General features: G+C 46.9%; 5 protein-coding genes across 5 annotated transcripts; 2 read left to right on the top strand and 3 right to left on the bottom strand.

Annotated features, from left to right (window-relative positions):
- Positions 1-1,049: 1,049 nt before the first annotated feature.
- On the top strand, positions 1,050-2,154 carry BDV37DRAFT_237491 (uncharacterized protein). Its single transcript, XM_032080737.1, has one exon. The coding sequence runs from the start codon at positions 1,152-1,154 to the stop codon at positions 1,413-1,415; it is 264 nt and encodes an 87-aa protein (XP_031946206.1). The 5' UTR covers positions 1,050-1,151; the 3' UTR covers positions 1,416-2,154.
- A 2,229-nt stretch (positions 2,155-4,383) lies between these two features.
- BDV37DRAFT_278402 (uncharacterized protein) lies at positions 4,384-4,790 on the bottom strand (the record flags this gene model as incomplete). Its single annotated transcript, XM_032086045.1, has 2 exons — positions 4,384-4,546; positions 4,603-4,790. 2 exons carry the CDS (start codon positions 4,788-4,790, stop codon positions 4,384-4,386), a joined length of 351 nt encoding a protein of 116 aa, XP_031946205.1.
- Positions 4,791-6,135: 1,345 nt separating this feature from the next.
- BDV37DRAFT_268086 (uncharacterized protein) lies at positions 6,136-10,295 on the top strand (the record flags this gene model as incomplete). The annotated part of the gene is made up of 8 exons (XM_032084119.1): positions 6,136-6,946; positions 7,019-7,368; positions 7,418-7,610; positions 7,664-8,029; positions 8,191-8,766; positions 8,821-8,932; positions 8,999-9,271; positions 9,326-10,295. 8 exons carry the CDS (start codon positions 6,136-6,138, stop codon positions 10,293-10,295), a joined length of 3,651 nt encoding a protein of 1,216 aa, XP_031946204.1.
- A 1,196-nt stretch (positions 10,296-11,491) lies between these two features.
- BDV37DRAFT_278400 (uncharacterized protein) lies at positions 11,492-12,363 on the bottom strand (the record flags this gene model as incomplete). The annotated part of the gene is made up of 2 exons (XM_032086044.1): positions 11,492-12,115; positions 12,229-12,363. 2 exons carry the CDS (start codon positions 12,361-12,363, stop codon positions 11,492-11,494), a joined length of 759 nt encoding a protein of 252 aa, XP_031946203.1.
- Positions 12,364-13,098: 735 nt separating this feature from the next.
- BDV37DRAFT_237489 (uncharacterized protein) lies at positions 13,099-14,517 on the bottom strand. Its single transcript, XM_032080736.1, has 2 exons — positions 13,705-14,517; positions 13,099-13,649 (listed from the first exon to the last, which is right to left on the bottom strand). Exons 1-2 carry the CDS (start codon positions 14,370-14,372, stop codon positions 13,199-13,201), a joined length of 1,119 nt encoding a protein of 372 aa, XP_031946202.1. The 5' UTR covers positions 14,373-14,517; the 3' UTR covers positions 13,099-13,198.
- Positions 14,518-17,137: the final 2,620 nt, after the last annotated feature.

Raw genomic sequence — 17,137 nt, 5'->3', positions numbered from 1 at the left:
AGGCATCTTTCACTTCTGTGATTGCCTTGGATGCTTGTTTCGATGATTTATGATACCACTGTATATGTACCTTTGCGTGATTTTTGGCCGATTAGTCTGGATTTGGATCTTGGGTGTGCATGAGACCAAGAGTGCATAATGATATCCTTTGTGTTTTGGGTTTAATAGGTTTGCAGTGATTTCTCTCGCGTGGGAGCATCTTTTTTTTTTTTTTTTTTTTTTTTTTTTTTTTTTGCCGTTTTTTTTTTTTTTTTTTTTTTTTTAGGTTTTTTTTTTTTTTTTTTTTTTTTTTTACCTACTGGTCAAGAGTTGGGTAACGAATCTCAACCTGTATAGATTAGTTGAAGCATTTGGCAGAATAGATGTTGGGAAGTCGAAGTTGGCACGGGGCAACCGAAATTCGTTCAGAGATTTTTGAAATTTTCCTTTTTAGACATTTTTTATTGTGGGGATTTCCATTAGAAAATGAGAACGAAGCCTGGACATGATCTTCACCCAACTTTGAGGGAACAAGGAAGGTTTTGTTGTCGAAGAACTCGGCTGAGTTGCCTGAGGGTGAAGGCTGCAGCAACTCCCTCCAGTGTCCACACGTGCTTACTACCCGTTGAAATTTCCACGCCAATAACTTGGCGTGAGCCCTATCCAACCGGGACCGAATAGACTTTTTTACTCGGCTTTTACTGAGATCCTTGGTGGATGCTCGCCGGATGTGGGTTGAGTTCGGGTTGAAGAAGGAAGGTTTTCTTTTTGATCCCCCGGTCTCGCTCGCCGGGGTCTCGAAGCGTTGACGGTTCTGCAGTAGCTCGGCCTATCACCTATCTCGAGTGCAACTGCAGAAGAGCATCTCTGGTCACCATGGAAGGTCTCCCGATCAGCCAGGCCCCGCAACCCTGCCCTGACGAAAAAATCTGGTCCTCCGAACCCCATACCGTCATCAACCCGCAATGATCTTCAGGATCGTGAGGATCCTCCTTATTTGCCTTCCGTTTCGGGCGGCAACGCGGGTTTCCCCATCCGATCGTCCCGGGCTTCACCGTTCCTACATAGTAACATGTTGACACTCGACAGCCAGGAAAGTTTCCCGGTTTAGTAGATTCTTTCTCTGAGACAGCGGTCGTCTGTCCTCCGATGTACCTCTCAAATTGCGTGCCATGTCCAGCCTTTGGAAAAGAAGATCAATGCCGATCGCCGGGATTACTGAATCCAGGTTCCCCGGTTCACCGTTGGACATGGACATGAGAGAATCCACGGGCGGATTGAGGCCGGGGTTTGCTGTTTTATCAGACGCCGGGACAAAACGGATGGAAACGCACAACTGTGTTTACCCATTTTTCTTGTTTTTCTCGCTGGGGCTGTCGGTCTGGCACTCTGGGGTTCCTTGTTCGTCTGCAGCAGTACCCACAGGTGGGCCTTGAGGTCATCACAACCGAGGATGTTCCAGGATAACCTGCTTGTGCAGTGTGACGTATATTCACAATTTTGTTGATGGACCTCGCCAGACACAATGAATCCGAACAAGTTTTTCACATGGTGTCCAGTGATGATCTTCGCATCACTTGCCTCGAGTCCTGGTCGACGCGACTGTCGATTGTATCTCAAGCCAAATGGCACAGTTACCGCCCACCACGACCATCTGAATGGAACCCCACTGTCGGATGGGGCTTCGATATACACAGTATGAGTTGTCACAAATAATCCTCGGCTACCTTACCCCGACCAACGAGGATCTGGGGGTGGCGTATTGCTACAACAGTATTTGATGGGTCACCGACCCTCCAATAGACGACGATCAACGGCGATAAAAACCCAGAAGTCTGAATCGAAAAAGTAACGCGGCTGGTGAGGGAGATTCTGGCGACTTTTAGTATGAGGTGTATCCCATGTACTCTAGGAGGGTTGTCGATGGAATGAACCGTCTCAGCCGGTTCAATAAACTATGGGGGCCATTGGTCGCAACTCGACCGTGGAAATGCCAAGATGCCGTTCGCTCAGAAGCTTAGGGTTAGATAACAGGGAAAGTTCCTGATAATAGACTTTACTCAAGCTCAGGACGGAGGAGCGCTCAGGGCCTCTGGTAGAGGGCACTAGTTAGTGCATTCTTGTTGGAACCTTCCACCTTATCTCAACTCTATCCCACGCTGTGCGGTTATCAATCTATCGACTCATGATTCTATTTCAGTAGCCACACTACGGAAATGTCACTTTAAGTAACATATCCTCGCTGATAGCCACCGAAACTATTATATAGTACGGAGTTACTATCTATCAACGCGCAAACAAATAACCAATGATACGAGTACAGCTAGTATATATTATAAATAAATAAAACCAAGGTCAAAAACGAAAAAGAAAAAAACCCTTGTCCTCGCAGGGTTCAAATGTGCAATACACTGGCACCGAGATACAATAATAAATCGATTAACCTAGTATTCGAATATATCCGCTAACTACTTGTACCATTCTACCCATTCGATCTGAATATGTTTCTTGATATAATGTAACCACTGTGGAGGTATATGTAGGGATTATAATATTTCACGAATATAATATTCCTAGTCTTATACCAATTCCACTCTAATTAGAAAGTTATACACGCCAGTCACAATTGGTACAAGCACCCTGGACATCTCTCTCACACACACAATAGTAGCGTTCGGTAAGCAGACTGGTAATGTCTCCAGGGGACTAAAATTGCAGTGAGCCCCACATTCGCCAAAAAGTGTCATACGGTATTTGATACTTCGGGAAGAACTAAAAGTGCAGCTTTGGACACCATGCAGTACGTTATGTTACAAGTACCAGGTGGCTTAGACCGTGTAATGCTAATAGAGATGGTTTATAACAACCTCTCCGGGAGACTAAAATTGCAGTGCAGTGGCAAATTTTGCCAGAAGCATATTGGTTGTTCTTGTTTAGTGGTTGGCGAAGTCAGCTTAGTGAGATAGTTAAGTAAACCAGTGTACTCCATGTCTACGCTTTGCTTACGGAATATAAGCCCTATCAGGTGACCTTTAGAATTAAAAGATGAGGCTCAGCTTAACTACAGCAATAGCTTCCAGTCCCACAGTGAGATAAGATCGCCAGCAGAAAGGTAAACATGGCTACCCCAGTAATGGAGCTCTACTTGAGTTGGCTGTGTATCTGTGACAGACCTCCTTTCTTGTTATATCTTTAACCTGACATAGAGTCTTGGTGTATGTGGACACAGGCTCTGGGATGCTTTGTTGTTTGTTCTTCAAGTTTTACGAGGATGAAAAGCCCTGTTTGGTGAGAGTAAGCCCCATGGAACTAAGATTTGCAATGCAGTAGTCAGCTAATCCAGCCACTCATTGAGCGGAGATTTTGCACTGGTTCCGGTTGGTAGAGATTAAAGTCGGAGGACAACTACAACTCCTTCTTGCCACTATAAATGCAGTGTTGGCGGGGCTGACGAGTAATAACGCTTGGACAGACAGCCCCTCGCAGGCACTTAAAGTGCAGTACACAGAACAGCGGCTTGGCAAACTTGGGATTGTCTGCCCAATGACGCAGAGTGCTTATTGCATGTACGAGGCGATTTGAGTTGACAGTCTCTCACAGGGACTAAAAGTGTAGTGTATTCCTACTTAAGCCAATAAATCACTAGGAAAAAGAGAAAAAAAAAGAAAAAGGGCCTGACAGCTGCACAGAGCACTGAGTATTATGTCGTCTTTTTTTGCAGCCTTTGGCGGTTTTGGCAAAACATCACTTGATTAATCAGCCCTATTCCTGGTCCCCCTGGGTAAAGGAGGATCTCAAGTTATCCAAGAGTAGCCAAAGATAAAGGGAGAAGAGCAAAGTGTCAGTAAATCTACTCTGTTCTACTATCAAGCCGATGGTAGATGTCTCCTTGCCTACGTCTCCTTACCTAGTTGATAGGCTATCTCGCCTGTATAATAGATCCTCCATCACACTTAACTTCGCCCTCTTGATGTTTGACATAGGCCAGCCTCAGTAGTAGTGATTGCCAATAGGGCGAAAGGTGAAGTTATAGCACCACCACACTTGGTGTCTCGGGAACTAGAAGTCTACATAGGAGCCAAGCTGGAGATTACGGAGGACAATCGGCTGGTAAGGAGAGATCCATACTAGCAACACAAAGTGGACAACCAAAGTTGTAGTTGGGTGATGTATATTCACAATTCTTCTTATATTTGCTCGGAAATCCCAAATTGAATACTGTGAACCTAGTTATGCTTCCATATGTGATCTACCCAACATAGTGACGATTCGCTGGTTTTATTATGTCAGAACTCTTCTCAGTGGCTGATCAGGTGTGGGAATTGGGAATTTCATCTGCTACAAAATGCCCCTGGGATATTGAAACAAGTAATTTATTGTTTTATAGTACAAAATGCTCTATGTTTATACCTCACCCATCTCGCTAAGCAAGCTATCCAGATTCTTCTGAAGCTCGGCATGTTTAGCGGCCATGTCATTATACTTGGCCTCCCATTTGTCGCTATCGGCCTGGAGCGCCTGGGCACGGCGTTCATAATGGCCAGCCTGGATATCATCCTCGTTGAGTCTAGCCTAGTTAGCAGAGAAATACCATGAATATGCAAAGGATTGAGAAAATCATACAGCTTTTTCACCTCGCGGACTAGCTTCTCCGTCTCTTCCACCTGCTCCTCGAGCTCTTGGTGGCGGGTGGAGAGCGCAGCAATCTCTTCATCCTTGCTTTGATTATCCTGCTCTAGCTCTTGGATTTTTGCCGTGAGCTTTTCCACTTCGGTTTGCGCTTCGTCGGCCTCCGTCTGGAGGGCTTTCATTTTCTGGGGAGTTGGGTTAGTTTATGCTGAATTTTGAAGGTTGAGGCAGTGCTTGCCTCGCGAATGCGGTCCATGATAGGTAGTTTGCTTGATTTCTAGATTTGGGTCTGGTTATGGTTGGAAGGAAGAATGAAGATCGATAATGCCCCTGTCGATGATGACAGCTATTTGACTTCTCCACATCTTTTGGGTGGGTCTGGAATTAGTCAGACACGGTTTTTTGTTTCAGCACAAAAACGTGATCTCTATTATTTGGAACAGAATATTCAACACGAGAAATTGTATACAGTTGAGAAAACAGTGTGACCGGAATATGCTAGGGCGAGTGTGGCTGTGCAGAAAGTAGGATATTATCAGGTGACATCCAGTGGTGGCCAGTAGAGGGGCGGTGCATTGGGAGCGTGTCACCACGAAGTACTCCATACTAGTATGCTGGTAGGATCAGCTGAAGCAGGCTGAGCTTGCGATTTGCCCAACTACCTGGAGGCGCCTCACCGGGGCTTAGATGACGACGTATATACATACATCTGGCATCGGCTGATTGGTACATCCACTCTCGGGAATGCAGTCAGCGGCAGTTTGCTCTACTAGTTCTCGGCACTAGAGAGGCTGGCGTGCTTGGGGTTAAACTGTAGCGTACTGGTACAGTGTGCCTGGTACCTGTCGTCCAGTGCCTGTTTGGTCAAGGCATAACTATATGGGTGTTGTTGGTTTTACTTCCACTTTGAGCTTGGACCAACGCTATATGAGGAAGCTCTCGTAACCTATTTACTAGGCATCGTGCTAATATAGTAGGACACAAAGAGAGATAAGCATACATCCTACATAGACTTAGAGCTCGACAATCGCTGCGAATAGGAGGAAGTGAGGGTATATTGATACCTATCAAAATGATAAGACAAAGAGGCCACTGTTCATAAACCACGATGTGAGGAATAAGATCTTGAATACGAGGCAATACACAGATCAGTACCGCGCAAGCGCAGGACGAATCAGAGCTCAGGTTTCATGGCAGTGGCTGGACAGTTCAGCCTTGCCCACGTCTTAACGTGCGCTCCTCGCTCCTCGACGATGTTGTCAACTACATACCGCCATGAATGAGCGACATCGTCCCTTACGTCGAAATGACTTCGAAATTGCAATCATTTGCGCTTTATCGCTCGAAACAAATGCTGTTCTGTGCTCCTTAGACGAGGTCTGGCATGATGCTCATCATACTTATGGGAGGGCCGTGGGGGACAATAACCACTACAGTTATGGAAGGAGTGGCAAGCACAGCGTGGTCGTCGTTACCTTGCCGAAGATGGGGAAAGTGCATGCATCCTCTGCAGCTAGCTATCTCAGGATGAGTTTTACTTCAATTAAGCTTGCTTTGCTGGTCGGAATCTGCGGTGCAATCCCCCGCAAGGCGGACGGCACAGAGATTGTCCTCGGCGACGTGATGATCAGTGAGATCCTTGTCGAGTTGGATTATGGTCGACAGTACCCCAACAGTTTTAAAAGAAAGAACACCATCCTGGACACTCACGGGCGGCTAAATGAAGATGTGTGGGGACTACTACAACGTTGGAAAACAGCCTTTCACTTAAAATATTTTCAAGAGAAAACAATGGAGCATCTCAAAGCTCTTTTACAGCACCCAGACTCCATGGCAAAATACCCTGGCGCAACTGAGGACAAGCTCTTTGAGCCCGATTATATACACAGCCACCATTTTGGCTGCTGGGTGTGCAATATGTCTGGGGTACCAGGCTCAGTATGCGAAGCATCTGTAACAGCTACCTGCGACGAGCTTCAATGCGATGAGAACAGATTAGAGCCGCGTACCCGGCTGCGCGAAAGAGATGCAGAACTCGAGATTCCGACTCCGCTAATACATTTTGGCTCGATCGGATGTGCGGACACAGTTCAGAAGTCAGCGGAGCATAGGGACCAGCATGCAAAGTCAGAAGGTGTGATAGCGTTCGAGATGGAAGGGGCTGGGGTCTGGGACAAGTTCAACTGCTTGATCATCAAAGGCGTGTGTGACTACGCCGACAGTCACAAGAATAAGAAATGGCAGGACTATGCAGCCGCAGTTGCTGCTTCAGTTGCGAAGGAGGTTTTGGCGCAGTACGTATCTCACGACCAACCATCACAGCCAGGAACGCCGAATGGTGAGTCCCCAACCATAACTATGGCTGCTTTCCAACTCGTCTACTTGCGGGCTTTCACTAACTGAAAAATAGGCAGCTCCGGATATTCTACACAACCTTCCATTGTCTCTCGTAGTCGACTAGATCTTCAAATGGTCCCCGACTCGCTTCCCAAAGATATGTTTCATAGAGTTACAAAGCACTTTGAAGAGGGACTCGAAAAGGAGCAGCTGGACGCCTTCAAGGCCACAGACCTTCGTGCTTTGAAGAAAGAGCTGAAGAAGATTCAGGATGAACAAGGACAATCGCACTCACTGCGAAATCTTCGTCGTATCGAGCGCTTTATTCAAGCGATGGAACAGATTGGAACCGTTCTGGAGGATATCCTAGGCACCAGCAAAGATATGTCTCTTATTTGGGGTCCAGTGAAGGCCTTACTGCAGGTATGAGTCTCTCATGGCCTGTCCAAATTCCGATCTGATGTGATCCTAGGCAGCAAAGGGTAATGTGGATCTATTCGACACGCTTCTGGCAGCCTACGAAGGTATTGGTGACCAGCTGCCAATGCTTGGAGCCTATCGTGAGTTCTTCAAGAGCTATGTCGGCTTGCAGCGAATATTGGCAAGAACTTTTGCTCTTATTCTGGAATTCCATGAGAATGCAATTATATTATACTCCGGGAGAGGTATGGGATCACGATGTCTACCTGGTGAAGGGTACTGATTTTGCACACCGCAGCTCTAAGAACCGTATTTCGACCACTATGGAAAGACTTCGAAGCAATATTTGTTCTCATTTTGGGCGAAATTGGCTCCCATAGGACACTGATCGAAGATAAGACCATGGCCTTATACAGCCACCCGGGATACTATCCTATGGATGCGCAAGAAATCCGAAACCACCTCGAGAGCACTAGCAACAACATGCACTTGTCCAAGGAGAAGCAGAAAATAGTACGAGAGAAGATGTATGATGAGGTCAGATGCTGGATTGCAGGCGCTGCAGGGGTTTCAGGCGTCGAAGATGTTGCAGACGCTAAAGGCGCCGAGACTGAGAGTGATCACAACAACATCTGCCGTGACCGAAGCTTTTACCCAGGTAGCGGTAGCTGGATTCTGGAGAATGAAAAGGTCAAGAAATGGCTATCTCCGGAGCCAGAGCAGTCATCCAACTCTATGCTATGGATCAATGGGCGTCCGGGAACCGGTACCTATCAATACCTCTGGCTTCCTTGTGCAAAACTTTCTAACGTATGCATCTACCAGGTAAAACATATCTAGCATCGGTCATAATTGAGGCCTGCCTGGGGGACTCCTCTTCACTTACATGCTACTTCTACTGCAAGGAAAAAGTGAAGTCGAGAAACTCTGCGATTGCAGTGCTCCGTGGTATTCTCTTGCAACTTGCGCGCCAGCACCGCGAATTGATCCCTTATTGCCACGCGAAGATCAAGAGCTCGGGAAGCCTCATGTTATCGGATCTGTCCACAGCACATGGTATTCTGGAGGTGTTTTGTGAACGGATTTCTCGATTAAACGTGGTCATAGACGGCGTGGACGAGTGTGAAGAACAAAGAAAGGATCCGATTGACACATTTAGGATTTTGGTCCGGAAAAACGAAATCTATTCGAAAGGGAAACTTCGCGTCCTCTTTCTAAGTCGTCCCATGAATGAAGTCAAAAATGCATTACCGGAGGCTGAGATGCTTGCGCTGGAACCGGAGCACAACAGGCAAGACATCCAAAAGTATTGTGAGTGCAGAAAACGCGAGTTCCAGAAGTTTGGATTTGGCAACGAGTACCTCAAAGATGTTGTGCAAGTTATATGTACAAGAGCAGATGGTGAAGGGAGAAAATGTATCCTGACATATATGGTGTCTCCTAACATTTCTATAGGAATGTTTCTGTTCGCTAAGCTGGTCATGAACAATTTGAAAGAGCAACCAACCAAGGAAGACTTTCGCACTGAGACCACCGCTGCAATATTACCCAGTGAGATCGACCAAGCGTACGTGACCCTCTTCTGCCAGCGTTTCAATTTCAGTTTCCTAGCCGATGACTAACTGCTGGGTAGATATGTCCGAATCATGGAGCGCCTCAAGCGTGACCTCGGTTCAAAACAATATGAATATACGGAATTATTGCTCGGTTGGTTAGTATGCTCGAAAAGGCCTCTGAAGTGGACAGAGATACAAGTGGCATTATCCACCGATATCAAGACATGGGGTCGTTCGAGTGAAGTCAATCCCGACCGCAGACTAGAAGACGATGTTCAAGAATTGTGCGGATCTCTTGTTCAGGTTCTCAAGGGTAACCGAATCGAGCTTGTCCACAGCACAGCTAGACTGTAATAAATCTCTCTCCTCTCCCCGGATATAGCCAAGCGCTCACACAGAACTAGGTTCATAATCCAGAAAAGCAATATACGAATATCTGCAGCGGAGTGCGACCTCGCTCTTCGTTGCCTGCGGTATCTTAGCCTTGATATCTTTAGGCCTGATGTTTCCGCCTCAAGACTCCGGGAGAATGCTTCGAGTGGTGACTTTGCCTTCCAAGACTACGCGGTGGCAGCCTGGTTTCTACATATAGGGACATTGATTGAGAAGAAACATGATTTCCTGGAAGAGGGAATGAACGGCCAAGACCGAGTTGCAAGAATATCCCGAGAATTCGAGCATTTCGTGGGCTTCTATCAAGCAAGCTTTTCAGTAGATGGCAGCAGCATTCTGGAGCAAGTGTGGATAGATTGTGCATTCTTTCAACAGTACCCCTTTTATTACAACCTTGTCAGAATCTGGAATCATATCTGCTGCAGCCAAAGGGGAGACTTGGAATCACGCAACAATGTGAGCATTCCTTTGCTCAAGGAAACGCTAGCTCGCAACCGAAAACTGCTGGAAGATCTAAGCACAGATGATACAGTTGTTCTATCCAGGCTCTATGATGAGTACCCCTTCCGCTGTCCCAAGGTATTGTGCTTCTATTTCCACGAGGGTTTCAAAAATGCGATAGCCCGCGACAAGCATGACGACCATCACAACCGACCATTCCGTTGCACAGTAGAGAACTGTACAATGAATGGGATGGGATTTGCCAAGAAAAGCCGACTCACGGCACACATGAAGAGATTTCACCCCGAGGAGGGCGACCTGGGCGAAACGTTCACACCTTATGAGCGGAAGAGGCCAGTAGGTGCCCGTTATGAATGTCCTATTTGCGGACAGCGCCTCGCGAGGAAGAATATCCTGCAGGATCACAAGAGAATCCATACCGGAGAGAAACCATTTCGGTGCTCTGAGTGTGGCAAGGGGTTTGCGAGGAGTAATGACAAGAAACGACATGAAAAGATCCATGAGAAACGGCGAAGATAGAATTATCACCATCTTCTTAGACAACTCTAATACTATACTAGAAGTTTAGAATTCCTTCTTAATGTACTTCCATGGGCCCTTTTTTGAAGCTGAGAGGCCTCTCATCTCTAAAATATATATGTACTTGTGACGCATTTCTGTTGCATCTATATATGTATTCCAATATGGAACAATAAAGGTTTCTATTAACTAAAGTGTCGGTTCAACTACAGCTACACAGACTTCAGTAGTAAGGCTTTACTCAATACTTTTTCTTCAAAGTACTGCATAATTGTAAGCCCTTCTCACTCCTCAAAATGAAGTGCTACGTGGTGTGTCGACAATCCCTGAATATATCGCCCGATCTGACAACTTGAATTCGCCCATGACGCTACCCATCATGATTCTTTCCACTTAATAGGGTCCAAGTATGAATGAAACAGCTAAATTATATTCAGTCGATAGAGTTCGCACAGAAATAGTGAGCTCACTATCGACTCCCCCAACGTGAATATGAGCTGTGGAATTTTTATTGGACGGTAAACTCGTATCAGCATCCTGCGGGGAGCTAAAAGTGCAGTGAGGGTAGACCGAATGAACAGCTAGAGTCTCATAGATGGGAAGCAAGATGGATATCCTCTCTTGAGAACTAAAAATGCAGTGAAGGCGGAGGAGGCCGGAAAGCTAGCGCAGGCACTAAGCAATTTAGCGTTCTTTTGAGTATTTATATTGATTTAATTGGATGGAACAGGGTATGCAATCCTCTCTTGATACCTAGAATGCAGTGTAGGATATTGAAACGCTGGCATAGGTGTCTAGTATTTAATGTTCTCTTGGATGTTTTTGATTTGATTGGATAGAACAGTGTGTGAAATTATTTCTCGAGAGCAGTGATAATGCAGGGGCGCTGAATCTTGATATAGTGGGACTTTTGTTGAGCAGGTCTTCTTGAGACTGGAAAAATGAGCAAAATCTTCAAAGACGCCAAACCATGTTTTATTAGTCGCATACTTTATGCTAATGAATAAACACCATTCTATGAAAGCTCAAGCCGGGCAATGACAGACATTCAGAGCCAAGGAGAGTGGATTTGAAAGCTTCTTGGGAACAGAGGTAGGGTAGAACCGACGCGTGATGGAAATTTCGAAACAATTGCGCATATTTGGCACTGCCTGGACTCCTTTCAAGGCCATTATTGTATCTCCCGTGTTAAAAGGCTATTTGCTATCTATGATATATTGATATGTTTTGAAGTCATATTCCCTAGGGCACTTGTACACTTCGAAAGATATAGTCCCCTCTGTTCCTATCGTTTCGCTGACCTCTCCATCAGCTTCTCCAAAAATCGCTTGCATGCGATAGCGCACTCGGTAGCCACGCGATGGTACACAGTCTGAGTCCAACCGCACCAGGTGATGATTGTGGTGAGCAATAACATAATCAAGAGGTTTGTTAACGAGCCTTGCGAAGAGACTCAGATATGACTTCTCATCATTCCAGATATGCTCTTCTTCTGACCGCGTCAGATATTGCCGAATAGAATCAATCTGGTTCTCGGCATGCCACGGCCCATTCATCCATCGTACTGATTGCAGAAACGCCGCATTCTCCTGGCCAATACCGATCAGGAATACCGGGATCTGATCTGACACTTCGAAGATGAAAGAATTGAGGCTGTAGAGCACCCGTCGTGCCTCGTCGTAGACCTGACGGTTGGCAGCCAGCAGAGTCAAAAGGTTGTTTTTCGGGTTGTGCTGTAGCCAGAACCCTTGCCGATCTGGATAAACAAACGATGACGAGAGGTGTTTTCCGAACTTAATATTACCAAAGCAGAGAACGAACTTGTATATCATGTATCGAAGTTCTAAGTTGGACAGGCATTAGTAAATCCGTCCTCTTTGTGACAACAAGACGGCGGAACGCCGATTCCTTCTCCCAGTAATGAACTACAGACCGAAAGGAAGTCGAAGAAAAGGAAAGGTTCCTGTCCTTTGCCAGACTTTAACCGTTTCCTCTTCAAACCGAAATGGCCATTCTCGATTCCGGCGTCGTCTCTTGGTGCCTGGTTGGGAATCACCATCTGGAACATTGTCGTGTCCGGAATAAATAACATGTTCAATGAATTGCCGCCGCAGGTTGATGATCTTGGAGCAACCTGGGCATCGATACTGGCACTGATCTCTTGCATCAGGATCGAGAATCCTCTCAATCTTCAAGACGTCATGGAGTCCATCAGCGGGTATTCGCCTTTCCCCTGTGTATCGATACAGGTGGTCACGGAGGCCTCTCTTGTGCACATATTGCTTTTCGCAAAACGTGCATACTTGCGCCTGCCAGGGCATCCTGTTGTGAGCGCTTCTGTCTTTCTCTTGAAAGCAATCGAGGCATTTGTCGTTAAGGGCCCTAAATATGAAGATTTACATAAGGATGTGACATCTCTAAGCTTGTTTGTTCCCCAGGCACCTATCGCTGCCTAATTGAATGGAATGCGCGGGCTCTCACCGCCCTGCACCTCCTCCCTTGCGTTCAGTTGTAGGCAGAACAACAAACTACCGAGTACCTGCAGGCTTCAACTGAACCCTTACTATACTCCTCGTATGTATGCCAAGATCTGCTAATCTTCTTCAGGATAGCGTATCTAGACAGTATCTGATTGGCTAAGATACTGGATGCCCCGGGTGGGCTATCCGGAATAGGTAATAATTTCCAGAACGATAACAACCGCAAAGGTAGAGAGGGTTACGTATTATCCACGTCCTCAAGGCCCCAGAAGTAGTAAGATGGAATGTAAAAAAAAGATTCATTCTGACAAGGCTAAATTCTGCTCAAACAGGCTGCTAAGTTCTAATCATGATCATTAAGTGCAATGGTAAATTCTATTACGAATGGAATTCTTTCCCTTTTCCGGTCCACCACGAGCTCCCCTAGACAGCGATTGCCGTGGCAAGGTTGGCATTGAGGCTGCCCTTCAAGTCGTCCTTCTCGGTGTAGCCGTCCACAGGTGTGGGGAAAGTGAAGGTATCTTGGCTGACAACAGATTCCTGGGGAAGACTTCGTTGAGCGGGCCAGATCTCGTGGCCAGCGGCGTCTTCCTTCTTGTTGTGTTCGGTCACGACCTCCCGTACAGTCTTCTGGAAGTGGAGAGGACCCATCTCCATCTCCGGGTGGAGCTGGCCGTTGACAAAGACGCCGGCATTCAGGTTCTTCTGTGTGTGGATGCAGAGGTACTTGTCCTCGGACATGATTCGCTTGTACATGTCGCTGATAAGCTTGAATTGGTCGTCGCTAGCGTCCTTATGCCGATAGACTTCGTAGCGCATGACGGACTTGGTGGGGCTCATGGGAGTAAATCGCTGCATGAAGAAGAAGTGTGGGCTGGAATCATGATTAGTCAGGGCCTTAAGTTTGATGAGTGGAAGAAGACACTTACGAGATGTTGAAAGAAGCATTGGGCCAGAAGTAGGTAGTAGCGATGCGGAAGCCCTTGTCAATCTGGTCCTGTCGCTGAGCACCGTAGTGCTGGATGTGGCCATCTTTGGTCTTGACATAGTAGGAGTTGAGATCGGCGATGGTAGGGATGTCGGGGTGAGCGACTTGGCAGTGGTAGCACTCATTGTAGTTATCGGCGAGAATCTTCCAGTTGAAGTCGCCCTCCATGTCCCATGTGTGGTCGAAGTTGTATTCGTCGAAGTTGTAGTGCTGGAATCGGGGCTGCTCATCGACTCCCTCGAAGTCGTCCTTCCAAGCGACTTCGGGGGTCTCGCTGGCATCCAGGTTGACCCAGACGAAGCCGTTGCGGTCAATGTGTGTGTGAACAGGGGCGAGGTCGCTGCTGAGGCAAGCCTTGATGTTTCCTTGGTGGTCCTTCATGACAACGAATTCGTAGCCAGCTGCGTCATACTGGACCCAGTCACCAGCGTTGGGAACGCGGGCCTTGTGGGTAGTGAGGAGCCACTTGCGGGAGAAGATGGAGCGTCGCTCAAGCTGGTACATGGCTTGGGAAGTGTACCAGGAAGCAGGCAGAGCACGGATAGGTGTGTTCCCCTCCTCCTTGACCGCCGTAGCGGAGGTACCAAAGAAGTTCCTCAAGAAAGACATTGTGTGAAGATGTTTTTGTTATTATTAAGATAACTAAAGAGGCTGAGACTCTGATGATGGAACTTTGCTTTGGAGTTGCTGTTGATTACACTTGACTTTCGCAGACGTCTGCTCTTCTAAATAGCCATCACGATCCGCTTGACACGGAGCTCTCGAAACCCTATCCGAACCATATCCAAGCATTCAGGCCCGATACCGATGACCTGCGATGACAATCAGGTGGCCAATTCCAACGGGAGATATAGCTAGGTGCCGATCAGGTGATCGGTAGGGCCACAACGGGACCGAACCGAATGGCTGAAAGTGTTATCAAGAACCCCCTGCCGTCGAGCCCAAAGAGTCCAGCCCAGCGCATGGCTCCCCACCATTGGCTCTTCAGAGTCCTATCTTGATCTAGAACCCAAGGATGGATCCGTCCCCGGCGGTTCGGTGGCAACCCGTCCCACACCGGCGGTTTAAACATACCTTAAATGGCAGTATTTATCATAAACGGTCCCCCAGACCGACGGCCACCCTCAAATCCGGATTTGCGGGGACAATCCGCAAGATGCTTGTGATAGCCAGAATGAGTAGCCAGACTACTCCATACACCCAATGGTAATGGCGATGGTACCGCCCGTGCCGTATTAGTAGTCACGAGAACCCTCAGGGGCTGAGAGACTGCAGAAGTCATGATCCTAGACGTTCCCAGAATAGAATCCAGGAACAGATAACCGGATCAGTTTCTGGTTGGTATATGGTCGCATCTACAACCTCGGAGAGCTTGAATGTGGTGATACGGAAGAAGGTATGGTAGGTATGAGTCCCTCACGTTTACTACACTCGCTGCGGATTTAATTGGCAGGAAATCCAGAGACCAATTTCATACATAATTAGGTATTACAGGGCGCGTGGCTGGGAGGATACAGATCACCTGGAATCATTGTGATAAGACCTGGCCCGACTCCGGGCACCGGTACAGGGAGAGTTTACTGGAACTCAATCAAGCTGATCCAGCACCAATCAAGGGAAGCATGCACTCTTGGCCCCTTGGTGCTAATTTTACAATGCGATAAATGCTCGAGAACTCTCTTTGCCGGAATTCCAGAAGTTCTTTGGTTGATTGCTGCTGATGCAGGAATGCTCATCAAGGGGAAGGACGTCCACGTGAGGAACACCCCCAGCGAACCACAAGTTTCTATTACATAGCCAGTTAAGGTATAATTGCCGTCTTAATGCAACTACAGTTGGACGTATGAACATGGTGCAGGTGCACTGGTACCTCTACCAGGCCATAGCGGTGCTATGAGCATCTTGACACCCTCTTTGGGAGACGCCTCGGTCCAATTTGTACAACAGAAACACGCCTAATCTAAACATGACTACCTCTAACTAATGCCCCGCAGAACTGTCGCGTATCTGGCCTGGTAAGTTCATTTCAAAAGTCTTCCTCGCAACTACGGAGTATTAACAACGGTTTCACGTTGGAAGCTATAAGAATATCCTTCCCCCTCTTCTCTTGCTGTTATTGGGAAATATAAAGTTCCGCCCTGATTGCGAAAGATACGTTTGGGGGAGATAAACTGATACCAACCCCATCCAGCGTTTTCTCGAGCCAATCACAGCATAGTCTTCATTCAACATGTCTACCCTGTATCTCAAATCCTGTAATGATAAACTGTGTCTGAATCTAAATCAAACCTTCTTGAGCGTCCCATATCCATTGTCAGGTGGTAACCAAGCCAGTCAAGAGTTGTGTCTCATTCATCATGGTGAGCCGCTTCATCCCTTTAGGGCGTCTCGGTTGCTTGTGTTACTGGTCTTAATAGAGTACCTGTACCTGGTAAATTTCCGCTCATTGTATGACCTAGATCTACGATGTCCCGTGTTTTGCCGGATGGTTGTGCTGCCACATCTACCTTCGACCAGGAGATTATATGCATGGACACAGACCAATGGGGTAATCGGGTTGCCGTACCGGAAGAGTCATTGCAGCCTTTTCTTTCTTTACTGTATGACAGCTAATTGGATTAGGTCCCTTGATCAGCCCGGAAAATTTTCAGTTAACCTTACACAGATGGGTAGCACCTTTTAGATGTTACCCCCACGCCGTTGCCCGGTACGCCCGTGCTGACTTAACAAAGAAACAAAACTGTTCCTGGTTCGATATAATGTCCATGTTATTGAGCTCAGGGGTGGCCTTAGCTGGCTAGAATGACAAGAATAAGAAGGCTTGAAGTATCCAGAATTATATAAATCGCCAGACGAGGTCATTGTAGGGGTGCTTGAAAGACTGCTATCCATTAACGTGGTCTTCACGTTCTCCTTATATTTCTGGAATACTTCTGTTTGAACTTTCAAGAGATGTATTTTATGTTACTTATCGTTGCTTTATATCTGTCAGCTTTAGCTGCTGGTCAAGGCGCAGGCAAATCCAAGCCGTCTAATCCGGAAAGCTTTAAAGTGCTCTATTCCGAATGGCGCCGCCGGTGTCCTGATATCGAGATAGTGCAGTTTGGCAAATATGAAGGACAAAATATATACCCACCACAACATTTGGTCGCAAAGTGCAATGTTTTCGGGGAAGATGGGAAGTCGTTCGAACTAACGACGGCTATGCCCTTGAATACGTGCATTGGTTGGAAGTCGGATAAATCCAACAAAGAGAAAACTACCTTCGTTGCAGAACATATGTATATCTCTCTTCCCGTGTCTCACGATGCTGGCTAATGTTCGTAGGGGAAAGGGACCTGAAAAAGGCAGATGTTGGAACTGCAAATACCGAC

This window comes from Aspergillus pseudonomiae, assembly GCF_009193645.1.
Source record: "Aspergillus pseudonomiae strain CBS 119388 unplaced genomic scaffold BDV37scaffold_4, whole genome shotgun sequence".
Taxonomy (NCBI): Eukaryota; Fungi; Ascomycota; class Eurotiomycetes; order Eurotiales; family Aspergillaceae; genus Aspergillus; species Aspergillus pseudonomiae.
This window is presented reverse-complemented; position numbering and strand designations above follow the sequence as displayed.